This window comes from Myxine glutinosa, chromosome 8, assembly GCF_964187855.1.
Source record: "Myxine glutinosa chromosome 8, kmMyxGlut1.1, whole genome shotgun sequence".
Classification (NCBI taxonomy): domain Eukaryota; kingdom Metazoa; phylum Chordata; class Myxini; order Myxiniformes; family Myxinidae; genus Myxine; species Myxine glutinosa.
The window spans coordinates 81,317,272-81,334,729 of record NC_136268.1 but is presented as its reverse complement, the minus strand read 5'-3'; the positions used below and the strand labels follow the sequence as shown (position 1 = coordinate 81,334,729).

Below are 17,458 nucleotides of genomic sequence, written 5' to 3'. Positions count from 1 at the left end.
CTTACCTTATTCCCCATGAGGAGTATTCGACAACGCACCATGTTTCAAGTTTTTTTTCATGGAGCAGTTTCAGAGATCTTGAGGTGAAACGGTTTTAGATTTTCTTTTTTTCCAGATGGTGCCTGTACCACGTGACCTATGGTGTCATGATTATCATTAGCAAATTCTACAGGTGTTTCTATGGTCAAAACTTTGTGTCCAGAGGACTAACAGTTGCAGATAGAAAAAACAAAAACATTTCGTACTGATCAGATCAAGCGTTGTACTTGTCGAATTATGACATCATAACGAAGGCACTGATTACATCATTAATGTATTTTATTCCCCATGGGGAGTACTTGACAATGAACCTTATTTCAATTTTTTCCATTGAGCGGTATTAGAAATATGGAAGTGTAACGTTTTACCAAGATGGCGTCCGTACCACGTGACCTATGGCGTCATAATTATGAATAAACTAGAGCAATGTGACTGTCACCAATATGCCTCCGCATAGTTCCACAAAGGGTAGATGCCCTCGTTCACTGTCCTAAAAATAAATAAGTTTGATTTAAATCCCTTCAGCTGTTTTCAAGTATCACATTTTCACCAGCCATGGCAGGTTTCACATTGATCGGTGAAGCGGTTTCAGAGAAGGAATTTTTTTTTTTAATATTGGCTTTCAAGCTAATATGGCTGCCATACCACGTGACATATAACCTTTAAAATGTATACTCTCCATATGTATGTGTTGAGGATCACATTTGTGATGTTTGGTGTTGAAGGGATGAGGTTCGTTTTTCTATCAAAGATGGCTGCCAAACCACGTGACCTATGACATCATCATTTTAAAACTATATGCAACAATGGTGTTAGATGATATTTGTAAAATTTAGCATCGATAGGGTAAGCGGTTTCAGAGATATAATTACCAATATTTTTCTTCGATCCAATCTGGCTGCCACGCCATGTGACCAATGATGTTTTCGTGACGATCTTTTAATCGCCATGCCTAGTCGATGACTCACGTAAAGTTTCGAGTCAATCGATTTGGTGGTTTGGGAGAAGATGGTTTTTTAAGGTTTCAGGTTAAATCTAATATGTCTATGAAACCATGTGACCGATGTCATAAATTTAATATTTCAATACAAATGGGTCATAGATTATGTGCATGTAATTTCAGATTTTTAGGAAAAGGAATGCGATTAAAACATTTTTGGCTGGTATACCACTTCACCGATGTCATCATTATCATACTGTTGCGAATATGGAATTTGGCCTCCATATCCGCTTGTAAATATTCCCCTATTTTCTCCAATACTCCCCAACTTTCCCCAATCCCCCATTCCCTAGTCCCATTGCATGTAAACAACAATCAGTAGAGCCGACCTTCCCCTTATTCCCCCATTAAATGTCGTGCCCAGGTCCACCGCACCACACGTAGACAACTTTCGGACATCTTCCTAGTTATTCTTAATCTATGTCAGTTAAGGCCTCGTTTCCATTAATTATGACTCTTCGTTGCACCAGAATGTGATTATATGGCATCAGTAGTGAGTTTAGGACCTTTCCCATACCTCCTCCCATCTTCTTCCCCAAACAACAACAATAACAACAACTACAACAACAATTACAACTACAACTACGACTACAACAACAGAGGGGCGGGGAGTGTGCGTCCTCACACCGGCTCGGTTACCCGCCATGACCATGCGCTCCACGGCGTTACCCCGAAGGGGCTGGCTGTCAGCTCCTCGTCAGGGGCGGAGCCAGTAACCCCCCCACGCACCCAATGAGAAGCAACGTGCCGATTCCATCTGGGGCGGAGCTAACGAGCCGAGGGCGTGTCACTCCCCGCCGGATATACGCGGCCCCGCGCCGGATGTGACGTCAGATGCGCCTCAGCTTGGAGAGAGAAGCCACCGCCACCCCCAGCGCGACGATACCTCCCCGCATCTTTGGACCGGACCGGACCGTACTGTACCCTGCCCCGAGCCCAGGAGGACCTGGAGCCATCGATACCCGCTTTCCTGCCATCAACCCCCGTGTGAGTCAGCCGTTGTCCCGTTTGTCTGTCGTCTGTCCGGGGTTAATATAAGAGTGTGTCTAAGTGCCTGTCTTTCTGTGATTATACCTCTAGCCCCTGTAATCTGACCTTTCCGTACGAATATAATCTCCTCCGGAGGTCTTGAGAATTGAAACATTGGTGTCGTATTGTGTTATTGTAATCCAGCCGGGTGTCTTCTTTTTCTTATTGAGCCAGCATCGCGCGACTAGTCAACGTTCGGGCACAATCGGGTAACTTGTGCAGACGTGGTCATACCATAAAACCGCTCGGTAAATAACATCCAAGCCACGTCTGTAACAATACTTTTGTTCCCCATTGGGAGTACTTCACAATGTGCCAAGTTTCAAATTTTTCCATTCAGAGGTTTCTGAGAAATATTTTTAAAATTATTTGTGTTTAATCCAAGATGGCTACCATACCAGTTACATATGACGTCACAATTATCATAAAAACATTCTGCATACGTGTCACTCTTAATCTGAAAATTTTGTCTCAATTAGACATGTGTTGAGAAAAACGAGGTTTAGCACAGACAGACAGATGGACGAGCGCAGGTAATAACTCGATCTTGATCGGGTGGGTGTTGAATTTTTTTCCAAGAATGTAACTTTATTAAAACTAGAAACTCCCACTCCCTTTGGGAGCAGCCTTGGAGGAAAATAGTGGGGGAGGTAGGGCAAATGTATTTTGTGCCGTGGCTAATAATCCCCACCTGTCTGCAGCAGGGGTCAGTAAACCATTTGCACTGTGACATGTGTACAGGTGGAAATTAACCCCCCTCCCACCCTCGCAAGGGGGTAGTGGGGTTCTTTGGGCTCATGGCCTCACTCGGTACCATACCACCAATATGTATGCAAAATCTGGTAAAGATCGGCCAAGCCCTGTTTTAGTTTATTTATTTATTTATTTTTCCCCGGATTTTCAGATGCATGCATACATACATACATACATACATACATGCATGCATACATACATACATACATACATATATCCAGAGAATTGTTTTATTTAAAATGTAGGATGTACAAGTTGACAGTTATTTATTTGGTTTTGGCTACGAATGCATGTTTGATCTATAAATAGCTTCCGATTTCCTTCAAATCTAAAAGCATGCACTTTGACCAGCTGAAAAATATTCCTCAGGCAGAGAATGTTACTGCCCTTTTATTGACCCATGTGAGTGATTGACAGCACCTGCTGGCATGGGGCAGGTGTAACAGCAAACGTGTGCTTGCCTGTGTGCTGCAGCATTCCTGATGACCTGGACAGCCTGATGATAAAGCCCAAGCCTAAAGTCCCACCCAAACCTGCTGGCATGTCTACAAATGTTCCGAGCTTTGATAAATCGCCAGCAACCGTCGCTCCCAAACCAGCAAAGCGAACCATGCTCCCAAAGAAACCCGTTTCTGATGTGGAACCAGACAGGAAAGTGGAGAACATGAGTCCTGAGGACATTTTGAGTTACATTGAGCAGCAAACCAATGAGGATTATTCAGCAAAGCTATTTTAAACGGTAGTTAAAAAACAAAATGCGCCACAGTTTCGAAATGTATTCTTTAAGCTGATAAACACAACTCTAAAGTTATTTTTGAGAATTTGTTTCTCTGATGCAGAATTAATTTATTCAGGACCAATGGGAGCAATTTGCATATGGCTAATGTAAAAAAAACAACATTTGCTGGCATTTAAAAATGTTCGGGCAACAAATTTGAACCTCCACAGACAATCCATACATTGCACATGCAAAAACTGAAAAACTGGACGATGTTCAACCCCATTTGGCCTTTGCCACAATATTAGAACCCTCCAATCTAACCCCCCACCCCCCACCCCCACTCTCGAATACTCGGATTGTCACCTGTTGATGCTCATTGAACATGCTAGTCAGATACAGTATGCTTTTGAACAGTGTGCGCATTAACACACAAACACGACTAAAGAAATCCCATCGAGCAACAACCTTTGTGCTTACGTGAGCGCTGACATTTTGCATTCTCAATTCATTTTTCACAATGAAATTCAACATCGAAATTAAATTTGACTCGTTGAGTGCGTATTTAACGAAGGATGATTGAAGGGCAGTGGGGGAAATAATAAGGAAGGACTTTGAGAATTACGTTTAAGCATTTCCACCACCTCTATGATTGAATGCTTGGGAACCACCAAGTTTCATGCTGAGAATAAAGGTATTTTTTTTTCTTTTGGCTTAAGGTGATAGTATAGGAGCAGGGTCGGACTCAGTCATTCGGAACGACCTCCTGTAACCCAGTAAAGGAAATGATCAACCACATTGTGGAGTAGAATCACATATAGACCAAACCAGATGGAGTAGGTATACATTATCCATCCCACCCTGAATATCGTTAATGAGCCAGCTGGATTTTTACTGACTATTCAATAGTGGCCTAGTAATGCTCCTGAGACAGGCTTAACTTCCTGTTGATTTTATCCAAATCTTTAATACTCCCACTTTCACTGGGATTTGAACACTCAGCCTATTGGTCCTCACCAATAAGCCACCACTATACGTTGTCCAAAGAGAACACTACTCAAAATGTAAACATTCTACATGTAAATATTTTTGCCATTTACAAGTCTTCATATGATCAAAGGAGTATTTTAAAGCTTTATTCACAATCTTCAAACCAGCAGTTTAAAAGACATTTAGCGTGTGCATAAACGTGTATACATTTTTCAATTTCTTGACTATGATTAAAAAAAATTATCTGGCTGCTTTCAAAATTTATTTTGCTGAAGAAATGTAAAGTTGTGAAAGTGTGTATTGTACAATAAAATTTTCTGAGTTGATTGTTGCTGTGCTATTTAATTCTAGATTACATAGCGTTGTGGTTGAAGCAGAATTCCATGATAAAAACGGGAAAAAAAGACATCAAATGTCATAGCCCCCGTGTTTTTAGTAATTTTGCTGTATGGAGTTAAAGACCTTCAGATGGCCATTTTGGATCTGATCTCGAATAAAAATGACGTGCATATGGAACCCATCATTCGTTTTCTGTGTGCCAAGTTTGAACAAGATTGGTAAATGCATGTCCGAGAAATGGATGAGGACATGGTCAATATCGCGGTTTTTACAACTAAAATGGCTGCCAGTCTACCAGTCGGCCATCTTTGATCAGCTCACAAAATAAAGTGAGGTGCACATATATGCCATCATGTACTGTGCTGGTGACAAGCTTGAACAAGATCGGATCATACATGTTCAATAAATGGTTGGTGACACATTTGAGGAACAAAATGGCTGCCAGTCGGCCATCTTGGATCTGATCTCGAAAGAAAATGACTTGCAATCACTATGCAATGTATGCAATCACTCATTATCTGTGTGCCAAGTTTAAACAACATCGGTAAATGCATGTCCGATAAATGGTTGAGGACATGTTCAACATTTGTTTTTTTTTACAACTAAAATGGCCGCCAGTCAGCCATCTTTGATCGCATTGCGAAGCAAAATGATGTGCATATATGTATACCATCATGTATCGTCTTGGTCCAAATGGTCCATAAATAAAATCGGTCCATGCATCTCTGAGATATGGTTGTGGACGCACGCACAGATGGATGGACGAGGCCCAATCCATAAGCTTATGGGCTAAATCCAACGGGGGCTAATAATGGACCTGCCACTTGACCTTCAGCCATGTCCCTCATCAGGTACTCATCAGCATGCGAAGCGAAAAGCGGGGTTAAGCAATTGGGTCAGGTCTGTTCACCCATCTGTCTGTCTGTCGTTAAGCATCAGTTTATGATCGAGGAACAACTAATTTCATCAAGTGTTATATTTTGAACATGCATCCGAAAACAAACCTGTCATTTTACCGTACTTTGACTCTGATACAGTCACGATCGCACATGCACAGAGAGGAGTGAGATGATGTTTTGTTATTCTGCCTGAGGTGATGTTTAATTTCAAACAAAATTGAAAATCATTCCAAACCGGAAACGTACTGTTTTTGAGGATGTCATAAAGGACACAAACAACAGGCACATGTATATAACTAATGTAACGTGTTTTTGAGGTTGTTGCGTTCAAGAGAGAACGACAAAATAAAGTTAGCCGAGAAACGAATGCATGAGATAAATAACCTATTGTGTGAGAACCAAAAGATGTGCAAGCGTGGATTCGTCTGGCCCGAATCGGTGCGCTCTCGACGGCGCTTGCTCTGCTCGAACCCACTTTTGCAGCGACCGTTCCGCCACGTTGCTTCTCCCTGCGAAGCACCATGAGTCAGCAGTGGGCTGCAGGATGAGTAGCAGTATCTTTCACAGCCAAGCCAAAAAACCAACGTGCCGAGTATCTGCACTCCTGCTCTTTTATAATACCTTCGCAGGGGTGGGGCCAGAAAGTGGATGAATAATTTCCTTGGTATAACTATGCCTGCTGATTGGCACATCCTTGCTTAGCCCCGCCCTCACCTGACCTCTGCATTGAGTTGTGGCCAGTCTGCCTCCAAACTGTGGTACGTGACGGAGCTCTGTGATTAACGTGAGCCATGCTCGCGGCACTGATTTACAGGTATGGGGGCAAACACGGGGAAGCTGCTACTTGTAGGGGTGAGGGAGCAGAGTGATAAGGTGTCAATGAGACACTTTTGGCCAATTAGCGCATCGATGTTTGGGTGTTTAACCCGGAATGAAGGGGAAGAGCTGATCTGCCACCATCGCCATTTACCGTGCCTTTTACCTCTCACGCTTCTTATAGTCAGTGGCAGTGTCTGTGGTGGGGTGGTTATGTGGGCCAGTTTTTTTTTTTTTGTATACTGAATCGAGGCTCGTGAAAGAGCTAACATTTATTTCACAAACAAATCAACCAGACAAACAAAATATACAAAAAGAGGGAGCGGAAGACAAGATGGGGAGAGAAGGGGAAGCACACAACCACAACATTTGAGAGCAGGGAGAAGTGTGGGAGGGAGAGGGCTTGGGGGCAGGAGGCGTGGGAAGGGGGGGGGGGGGGGAGGTATAAAACACAAGGGGACCGAAATTAGCGGGGGTAGAAAAGATCAAGGTTTTGGATGGGGGAGGATAAGAGATGGTGGTGAACAGCTGTTTTAAAGACCTGGAGGGTGGAGTGGGATTGAAGAGAGTGAGGGAGTTTGTTCCAGAGGCGGGAGAAAAGAGGAATGAAGGAGTGAAGGTGAGCAGAGAGTCTTGATTTTGGCAGTTTAACCATAAGAGGGTTGCAGGCAGATCTTGTGCGACCTGTAGGAATATTTGGGGGACAGAGCCCAGAGAGAGCTGGGGGGGGCAAGGCCAGAGAGGAGTCGGTAGAAGACGGAAAGACCACCAACCTGCCTGTGGTGAGTGAGTGAAAGGCCCTTGGACCTTGTGGTGGTTGGGACAAAGTGGTGTTGGGACAAGTGTTGGGACAAGTGTTGTCCCAAGGTTGGGACAACCAAGTCCCAAGGTTGGGACAAGTGTTGGGACAAGTGTTGGGACAAAGTGGTGGTTATCGGGTTGAGGGGTTGTCGGGTCAGGGCACTTACCGTGTGTTTAGTGTCTTAATGTCATGTAAACATAACATGATTTTTTATTTTTTATTTCTGAAAAATTTTGAAAACGTGAAAATTTAAATGAAGCCAAAATATAACGTAACTAAAATTGTGTTTACTAAAAACGAGTTTACTTTTTATCCTTTTCGTGTATCTTCAGGGAAGATTTAGATATGGGGAGGATGAGTGGCAGTTTGGATTTGGCGCGCAATTCAAACGCCTTTTGGCGAATAACGAACCGTAGCATGAAGGTAAATAATAAATAGAAGCTTTATGATTGTCGGCAAGCATCACCGACCTGCTGCGAGATATCAATTCAGGTGTTATTTATTTATTTATTTAACGGATGCGTTTATGGTTTTTTTACGGACATTTTCATTGTTTTTTTTCTTTTCTTTACAGTTGTATGAATTACAATTTTTAAATGTTGGATATCGATTGAGGTTTTTATTTTTTTCACAGATACGTTTACAGTTTTTATGTAAATTTTCATTTACGGACACTTTCCGACAGTTCTGTGATTTTTCCTGGTACTGGCTTTGATGGCTCATTAAAGTCTGGAAAACCACAGGTATGACGGACAGACAGACAGACAGACAGACAGGCAGATAGGCAGAGTTTTTTTTTTTTTTTTGTATACAAGATCGAGGCTCGTGAAAGAGCGAACATTAATCACACAGAAAGACAAACAGACACACAAAACAAATAACATCGGGAGCGGTAGACAAGATGGGGAGAGAGGGGGAAGGACACAAACACAACATTTGAGAGCAGGGACCGAGAGACATGGAGACATGGAGAGAACTGTGGGAGGGAGAGGGCTTTGGGGGGGAGGCATGGGAAAGGGGTGGGGGGGGGGGGGGGTGGGAGAGGTATAAAACATATGGACACTGCCAAGACTTCCAGGAAAGAAGTTGGAATTTCAAACAAGGTGGATCTGGGGTGAATTAGTGGGGGTAGAAAAGATCAAGGTTTTGGATGGGGGAAGATAAGAGATGGTGGTGAACAGCTGTTTTGAAGACCTGGAGGGAGGAGTGTGATTGAAGTGAGTGTGGGAGTTTGTTCCAGAGGCGGGAGAAAAGAGGAATGAAAGAGTGAAGGTGAGCAGAGAGCCGAGATTTCGGCAGTTTAACCATCAGAGGGTGGCTGGCAGATCTTGTGCGACCTGTAGGAATATTTGGGGGACAGAGCACAGAGAGAGCTGGGGGAGCAAGGCCGGAGAGGAGTCGGTAGAAGACAGAAAGACCACCTACCTGCCTGCGGTGAGTGAGTGAAAGGCCCTCAGAGATAGCTTCATCGCGGGAGATTCCAATGATTCTGAAAGCTTTGGATTCAACAGCGTGAAGCCACGGAGAGAAAACCACGGAGCCTGGTGTGTGGAGACCCCCACCGGCGGGGTAATGCCGGAAAGGGCTGTTTGACTGTCACAGGGCCAAGAGGTAAAGGGGGGGGGGGGGGGGCAATGAACTTGTAAGTCAAGTGACTTGTTTTTGGACTGCAAGGGGGGGGGGGGGGGGCAATTAACTTGTAAGTCAAGTGACTTGTTTTTGGACTGCGGGCACCACAGCCTGAAGCGCCCCATCATCTTGATTGTGCGGTACCTCCACGCTGCCTAATTGAGGGAAACGCATATGAAATGACATCTATGCCATGGTCCTGCAGGGGGGTGGAGTAAGTAAGTGTATTGATTTAAGTGTCTTGCTGATTTGTGGAATGTGTATGAGTGGTTATGGGTTTGTGTTGAATGAATGTGGGCGAAATCCACCAAGCCATGTCACTCACCTGTAACACCATGACAGGGCCCGCAGAAATTTAGGAGTGCATTGGGATGGCCCTGCAGGTAAGGTTGCGTCTTGTGGCATCCACCGGCGGACGCGGTCTGTGGGAAGGGGTTTGTACAAATGTTTATAGAGTCCTTGAATTTTTGAAATTTGCAAGTTTAAGGTTAAGTTTGTGGTCAAGTAGGTTTGCGTGTGTTGTTTGTTTCCTCCCTCCGAAGGAACAACGAATTTGAATCATTGTAAATATTTGACTGTGTGATTGTTTAAGGGGATTAGCATGTTAACGAGCATAGGTCGGTAGCTTCGGCTCACTTCCCACAGCCCTCCTGCTTTATTTCATAGGTTAATTAAGTGTGAGACAGTAAGTGTTAAGACTGGAATGGTAGCGCCTGCAGTGAACCTTGCAGGGGCTATGGTCCCGGGGGGGGGGGTGGGGTGGGGGAGGGGGGGGGCTGTTATGAATTTGGGGTATGGGGGAATATCTAGATCCAGGTAGATCTGCATCAGTAGGTGCTCCGATGATCGTGATAGAACCATCTCGATGTACAGTAAGTCAGGGACCTGTAGCCCGTATGTCGGATTAAGTGTATCTTCGTCCCCGCCACAAGGGGGCGGGGCATGTTAAGTAGTTGTAGGGAATATGCTAACTCCATTGTGTTTCGTTCCCTCTGTGAACATACCTGTGTCCCTTATGGCAACACACCACATACATTAGCTAGGCCCTTAGCTGCACACATTCATTAACTTCCCTCTCCCACAATAAGACTTGCAGAACCACAGGCAGGACGCCAGATTGGGGCACCGCCGATGAGGCTGCAGCCAGCCACATCACCAGCTGGCATAGCGATCAAACATTGACAAGGCAGGCAATAGCCACGCCCAGGAGAACGTGTGATTGGTCGGGGAAGGGGCACAAAGCTTCCCCATGATTGGGGGTAAGGAAGGTGAAGGAGCGACACACTGATTGGCCACCGACCGATGACACCACGGCCAATCGGTGTGGCGGGCGCGAACGAACGACCAACAAGCTACGCACTGGTTGGAGGAGAAGCACCAGTGACGTAAAAAGGCGCGAAAGGTGACGAGTAAACGAGGCACTGGTTGGAAGAGGGGTAGGGCTGACATCACACCGCGAGAGCAAAATGACTCGCTGACTAACATTTTCTCTCTTTGCCTCTGCCTGTCTTCACCTCCACTTCTCTCTTCTCTTGGCCTCATGCTCTGGACTGTCCCTTCGTGCTGGACCTGTTCTTGCATTTGGACTTTGGTGGAGAGACCAGCGCTGACGATCATCCTCCCCTGTTGTCCGTGCTCCTGGTGCCTGCGTGCTGTGCTGTGTGGCACGGGACGGACCGTGCAGAGAGGGGTGTTCGCACCAACGTGCGAGTGGTTCATGCCAACTGGAGCACGATCGGACGACTGCGCTTGGAGCTGACCATCCCGGACAATTCCTGATGACTACACCCAGACAGATAAGCCCAAGCACAAACGCGCACACAACGGTTCCTTTCGATTATCCTTCCATTTGTCTTGTATGTGAAGTGAGATGTGCCGGATCCCAATTTAAGAACATTATTTACTCACCATCGCGTCTGTTGTTCTCGGGTTCCGTAAAAATAAATCGTTTCTTGTTGTACATAATTCCATGTCCGTGTGAATTTAATCACTTCATAGGTGAAGACTGCATGGGGCCAACAGGTAAGCGCGGTATCCTCCCCCAATCCCCCGGCTCGTGTGTCGAATTGGAAACAAATTGGAATTGAATTGGAAACACGCCTCCAAGTAAGCTTGAGTCCATCCGCGATCCCCCGGTCTTAACCGAGGGGCAATCACGCGACAATATGTGTGTGTGTGTGTGTGTATATATATATATATATATGTATATATATATATATATATATTGTTACGGACCGCGGATAAGATGTTGTTTGCCGAGCGGATGGCACCGCGGCCGAACAGTTACCCCGACTAACCCGATTCCCGAACGTTGGCCGGATCGCGCCACAGGTATTCAATAGGGAAAAGACAAAGGCGACACGGATGTAAGAAGAAGAAGACCAAAAGGTTGGAAATACAGTGAAACCTTGACTTACGAGTGCACCAACTTACGAGTTTTCCGAGATACGAGCCGTCGCTCGGGCGGTTTATTGCTTTGAGATGTGAGCCGAGATCTGAGTTACGAGCTTACGCCACCCGCCACCAAGTGGGTTCCGGTCACGTGGTTATCTTGCCATGCAAGCATCTCTGCCGTATATCGCTGCTGCTTTGTTTTCGCATTTTGGTTATTTTGGAGCTTACGCCACCCGCCACCAGGTGGGTTCCGGTCACGTGGTTATCTTGCCGTGCAAGCATCTCTGCCGTATATCGCTGCTGCTTTGTTTTCGCATTTTGGTTATTTTGGAGCTTATGCCACCCGCCACCAGGTGGGTTCCGGTCACGTGGTTATCTTGCCATGCAAGCATCTCTGCCGTATATCGCTGCTGCTTTGTTTTCGCATTTTGGTTATTTTGGAGCTTACGCCACCCGCCACCAGGTGGGTTCCGGTCACGTGGTTATCTTGCCGTGCAAGCATCTCTGCCGTATATCGCTGCTGCTTTGTTTTCGCATTTTGGTTATTTTGGAAAATGTCTTAGTTTTAACCATGGGTCCTAAGAAATTGAGTGCCAAGGGCAGTACTGAGAAGAAGAAGAGGATGATGTGCTTGGATATAAAACACGCAATCGTCGAAAAACATGAGCGAGGTGTGCGTGTTGTCGACTTGGTGAGGCAGTACGATCGTAGTACTTCTACGATATGTACGATTTTGAAGCAGAAGGAGTCGATAAAGGCTATAACGCCAGCCAAGGGCGTTACGATTATTTCAAAGCTCCGGACCTCTATCCATGAAGAGATGGAGAAGTTGTTGTTTGTGTGGTTGACGGAGAAGCAGCTCGCAGGATGCCGAGGAGGACGTATATAACGGCAGAGGAGAAGAGCATGCCAGGCCACAACTTGTTCAGAGTGCCGGCGATAGCTCGCCTTCTCTTTGTGGAAAAGACGGTGAGATCCTTAACATCCAACAACTAATGGGACGCAAACGGGGCGCCCAGTTTAGCGGTACACACATTGATGAATCACCCTGCCTGTGAAACACCGACATGACAGGTTAAAGCTGGGTCGGGATTCAAACCCAGGCTGGACAGTTTAGAGTCAAGTGTGCGTACCTCCAGTCCAGGCCATCCTGCCAACTTGTATGCTGCATACAGGTGAAATATAAAGCGCGAGATATTTTTATATATACTGTATATTTAAAAAAAAATTGGTGTGGTTTTTGTCGGGCTGGAACGGATTAATAGCATTTCAATGCATTTTAATGGGGAAATTTAATTTGAGAAACGAGCAAATTGAGTTACGAGCTCGGTCACAGAACGAATTAAACTCGTAAGTCAAGGTTTCACTGTACTACTAAATTTATTCCTACTATATACACGCTCAAAGTAACTGTCAGGGAATAAATATTCTTATTGACAATATTGCTAGAATATATCTCAATGTGATCTTGTGTAAAGTGGAATATGTTTTACTTACAAATGAGCAAAGAGCAATATAATTCAAGACAGAATGTGTACCGCTCTTGGACTGCCATCTGTGTCTATCAATAGTTAGCCTGTGTTCCATAGATGGAGCACAGGCTGCAAATTCCCCCTCAGCAGGTCAGAGCATTTGACCTCTTGAACAGAAATAATGTGGTGCTCTCAGTCTCCCAAAATAGAGGGCTGGCCAAAAGAGCCAAATAAAGGCTTTTGGATGAAGGAGTCTGGGCCTTTAAAACCAAGAGAAAGTTGCATTGGGCAGCAGAGAGAACTGGGAGAGTGACGGAGAAGCAGTGGACTGGGAGAGTGACTCAACAACTGAAGACCAGTTGACCTGATCAACCAACTGGAGACTGGTCAACAACTGAACGAGGTTCAACAAAAGACCTACAGAAGGAGCTACAGCCACGACCGACAGAACAACGTCATTAATATCTAATTAGTACATTTGGTAGAATACAGCAAAACTCTCAAAAGTGAATAAAACATTGATTTTGCTAAAACGAGTTTCTGGAAGTTTTAGAAGTAGTGTATACAGTAGAAATAATTCTTCCACAGAATCAAGGAGAAGGAAAGATAATAAAATAATGTACAGAAGATATTAGAGACACAGGGCAACGCCAGCTTACCTACAGTCTTAATTAACCCAGGGACAGAACAAACAAGGACAGACACGCGGGGGAATGATAATAGGACTGGCAGGAGGTGAATGGCTGGAGGGAGAGGAAGGTCCACGGGTACTGCAGCACGATCGGCGCGTTTCGCAGCCATCGTTCCTTCGCGGCCCTGCTCAAGAACTGCCGTCAAGGCCCCAAGCTGCGGTGGCTGCTGCTGTGGTTGCTGCTGCTGCTGCTGCTGTGTATATGTCGCGTGCTTTTTCCAGGACACATCTGAGGCGGGGGCATCTTCTTCGGGTTATATATGCCACGCCCCTGAACCTTCGCGAACCTCCTTGATGTTTCTCTCCTCACCCTCTCCAAGTCCAACCCCTGGTTCGTGGTTGGTTGAGTGGGGCTGACTCACTCCTCCCCTCTATGACGAGGTGGAGACACGCCTTTCTTCCCCGACCCGAGCACATGTTCAATGGTGGTTTTGGGGCGAAATCAACAACCCACAGCTGTAGCAAACCTGACAAACTGCCCAGTGCAGTTGGTAATTGAGGCTTGGAGGGGATGTAATTGGCAATTGAGGCTTGGCATTGAAGCAGTTGGAAATGGAGGTTTTGGGAATAGGGATGAAAGGGGATCTATCTTGTTTCACTTGGTGCAATGGAGTGTCATCTTAATGGAAGACAAGGCCTTACCCTAATACACATAATAAGGAAATAAGCTACTGAACAGGGGTATTATGGTGTCCTTCATGTATGCTTTATGGAACTAACTACGGGAACGCCCTTTTGACCTTTATACAACCACAAACGGAGGGAGGAGGGGCGATATTTTCAACAACCTTTTACAACAACAACAACAAAAATTTTTCTCATATCCACAACAATATATATATATATAGATATATATATATATATATATATATATATATATATATACATATATATATACATACATATATATATATATATATATATATATATATATATATATATATATATTGTTACGGATCTGGGACGACAGCGCTCCCCTTGCCAAGGGGGGTTAACCCCTTGTCCTGTATACTGGCCGTCGTCGATCCTGGGGGTATGACGTCACGCCCGTTCAGCGCTGAATAGGGTATTAGGCCTATCCGTCCTATGACCTAAGTACCAGCACCTCCCGGTACACAAGGAGATACTCCCGCTCGTGCCGCAGCGTAATTGATTGATTGCGCCGAGCGAAGCGAACTGCGGAGCGAGCCGTTTACAATGACTAACCCGATTCTGAGCGTTGGCCAAATCGTGCCACAGGTACTCAATGGGGGAAATCACAAAGATGATCGGATGTGAATGAAGAAACCAAAGGTAAGAAATAACAGGGATTTATTACTATTTATACAAAACCAAAGAAGAAGAGAAGAAATAAAAGTAATATACAGGGAAAGAATAGAAGACTGAGTGCAATCCTTAGCTTATACAAGCTTAACTTATTCCCAGGACAACACAAAGGACAGACGACAGGCAGACTCACACGACTGGGGAATTGCAGATTGGATTGGCTGGAGGGAGAAGAAGGTGGGACCACAGGGCTGGAAGGTTTGGCAGGGCGGCACAGCAAGCAGGTCCGCTCCGGGCTGGAAGCGAGCAAGGCGGCGGCAGGCACACGTATCTCGTTCCACGCGGCAGGCACACGTATCTTGTTGCACGCGGCAGGGCTGGTTTTTGCTTCGACACGCCTCTGGCTCCCTCGATCATCTGCTGGGTGGGGGCTTCCCTCGACGGGTTATATAGCCATGCCCGACCAAGCCATAGCCACACCTTACCAAGCCGTGCCCACCGAGTCCTGGTTGGGCGCAAGGGCTTCCTGGCTCCACCTCCTGATGACAATGGGCAGGCCATGACCTTCTTCCCCGAGTTGACCGCGTGCGTAATGGAGGGCGAATGCAGTTGGTAATGCGGTTGGCAATGCGGTTGGCAATGGAGGTTCTGGGGCCATTGAAAGGGGATCTATCTTATTTGATTTGGTGCAACGCAATGAACTAGTTCAAAAACAGAGCCTTATACTGACATAGAATAAAGAGATAACTATTTAGAAGGTCCTATGATTTTCTACATGTATGCGATGGACTAGCTAAAGGGATGACCTTTGACCTTTATCACAAATGGAGGTATTTACAAGAACTATTTACAAGAGGGTCATATTTACAAAGACAGGATTCTCAAATCCGTTACACTGCCCCCTTCCTCCTCCAGGCACGTCCGGGGCCTATAAAACTTTAACTTAATGTGACACGCAGGTGTAATTTCCCTCCACAATTTATCTGACCCTGAGTGCGACAGTTTTAAAACACAAATAAATATGTCCCGCTATTTGCGTTGCACCCTGCTTGACAGATTCACGCCCACAGTTAACCGAATTACGGAATGGTTTTCAAACTAAACATGGACGGTGGGGAGCATTATGTACAAGTTACACTATTTCATTATTTACAAAACGCAACCCAGGACCTGTCATTTTCTCTTTCAGGAGACACAAAAAGAAAATCCTGTGGGAGGGAGGAGACAGCATGCACTGCATCGACGCACCAGCACCAATAAACACCAAAGCACCATAAAGCACCAATCAGCACCAATCAGCACCAGAAAAACACCAAAGCACCATCCAGTGCTCATTGCACACATTTCATCACAATAAAAACAACACACTGATGATCTTGTTCTTCTCAGCTCCCTCTGCTGGCCTATGTTCTTGATGTTCTTTGCTTCGTTACTTGCGGCCTATTTGGACATAATAAAAACAAAAAGCACAACCGTGTCCATTTTATTTATGGCCCACAGGGGGCCAGCTATGGGTGGTTCACCTGTGGGCTTGGTGCCACCTCACCGAGGTCCGCAAGCAAGATCTCCCTTGGGCCATCGTGGCCGGTCCCAGCAGAGGGGCTAGGCCCCAACACGTGGGGTCCATCAGTGGTGCTCGGCCACAGTACCGTGGTCCATATGGTGGTGCTCGGCCACAACAACATGGTCCATAAAGTGGTGCATCGATGCCAGCAGCTGGTTGCGGGGATCCGGGCACAGAGACGCGGCCTCCCGCACGCTCCCCCTCAGTGCCCAGAGAGCACGATCCATGGGTCGGGGAAGGAAGAAAGAGATGGCAACGTTAGCGAGGGCAAGGGCACAAGGGTACACATCAATCAAGGCAATGCAGAACGAGGTGCGCACGGAGAGCGAAGTGAGAAAGCTCGTCCCTACCATACGTCACCCGCCCCCCCCCCCCCTGTCACCTACTCCACCCTTGCCCTTACCCATATTTACAAATTCGTCACTACGTCCTGTCTTCCCATATCTCCCCTAATACCAAATTCGTCACAATCCCAATGTCTAACCAAATTTGCCATCACCAATTCATCATCAATCCTCATAAGGAGGGAGAGATGGAACATCAAGCACAATGTCACACCCACGTCATGATGTGTCTCACAATCCAAAACATTTGCACAAAAATAAAACAACAAACCATGTCACGGTGTGGAGCACCGTCGTCACCTGAGGTGAGTGAATGCAGATGGTGCGAGGAGATTTCAATCCTAACTACTTCCTAAATGACATTAACACACTTTACACTACCCGGGGTCTTTCCCTGCCAATCCATTGGCTATCTTACTCGATGCGGTTCTAAAAACCAATTCCCATTGACCAAACTGTGGTGCTCATCAATTTGGGGTCTCACTCCCCCAATTCAACTCCCTGTGCCTTCGCACAATTTCAGGACTGGGTCATGTGGCTCCCCTAACAGGTCTACTTACCTGTGCGCCTCCGCCACTGAAGTTGCCACCCGAGCTTACCTAGCTCCTCACCCTACCTATCTACCTGGGGAAAGCCCTCCCTGGCGCTTACTCCCTCGGTGCCCTCTCTGGCACTGGGCTACCCGGGTCCTTCCTCTGGATCCTCGGGCCCCA

The 17,458-nt window shown here is 46.0% G+C and overlaps 1 protein-coding gene across 1 annotated transcript in view; it reads left to right on the top strand.

Moving 5' to 3' along the window:
* Positions 1–4,855, top strand: part of HS1BP3 (HCLS1 binding protein 3) — a 35,017-nt gene extending 30,162 nt beyond the window's left edge. The window contains exon 7 of the mRNA XM_068124712.2: positions 3,296–4,855. Coding sequence (XP_067980813.2) covers positions 3,296–3,557 — 262 coding nt within the window. The 3' untranslated portion in view covers positions 3,558–4,855. The remainder of the gene's footprint in view (positions 1–3,295) is intronic.
* The last annotated feature ends 12,603 nt before the right edge of the window (positions 4,856–17,458 follow it).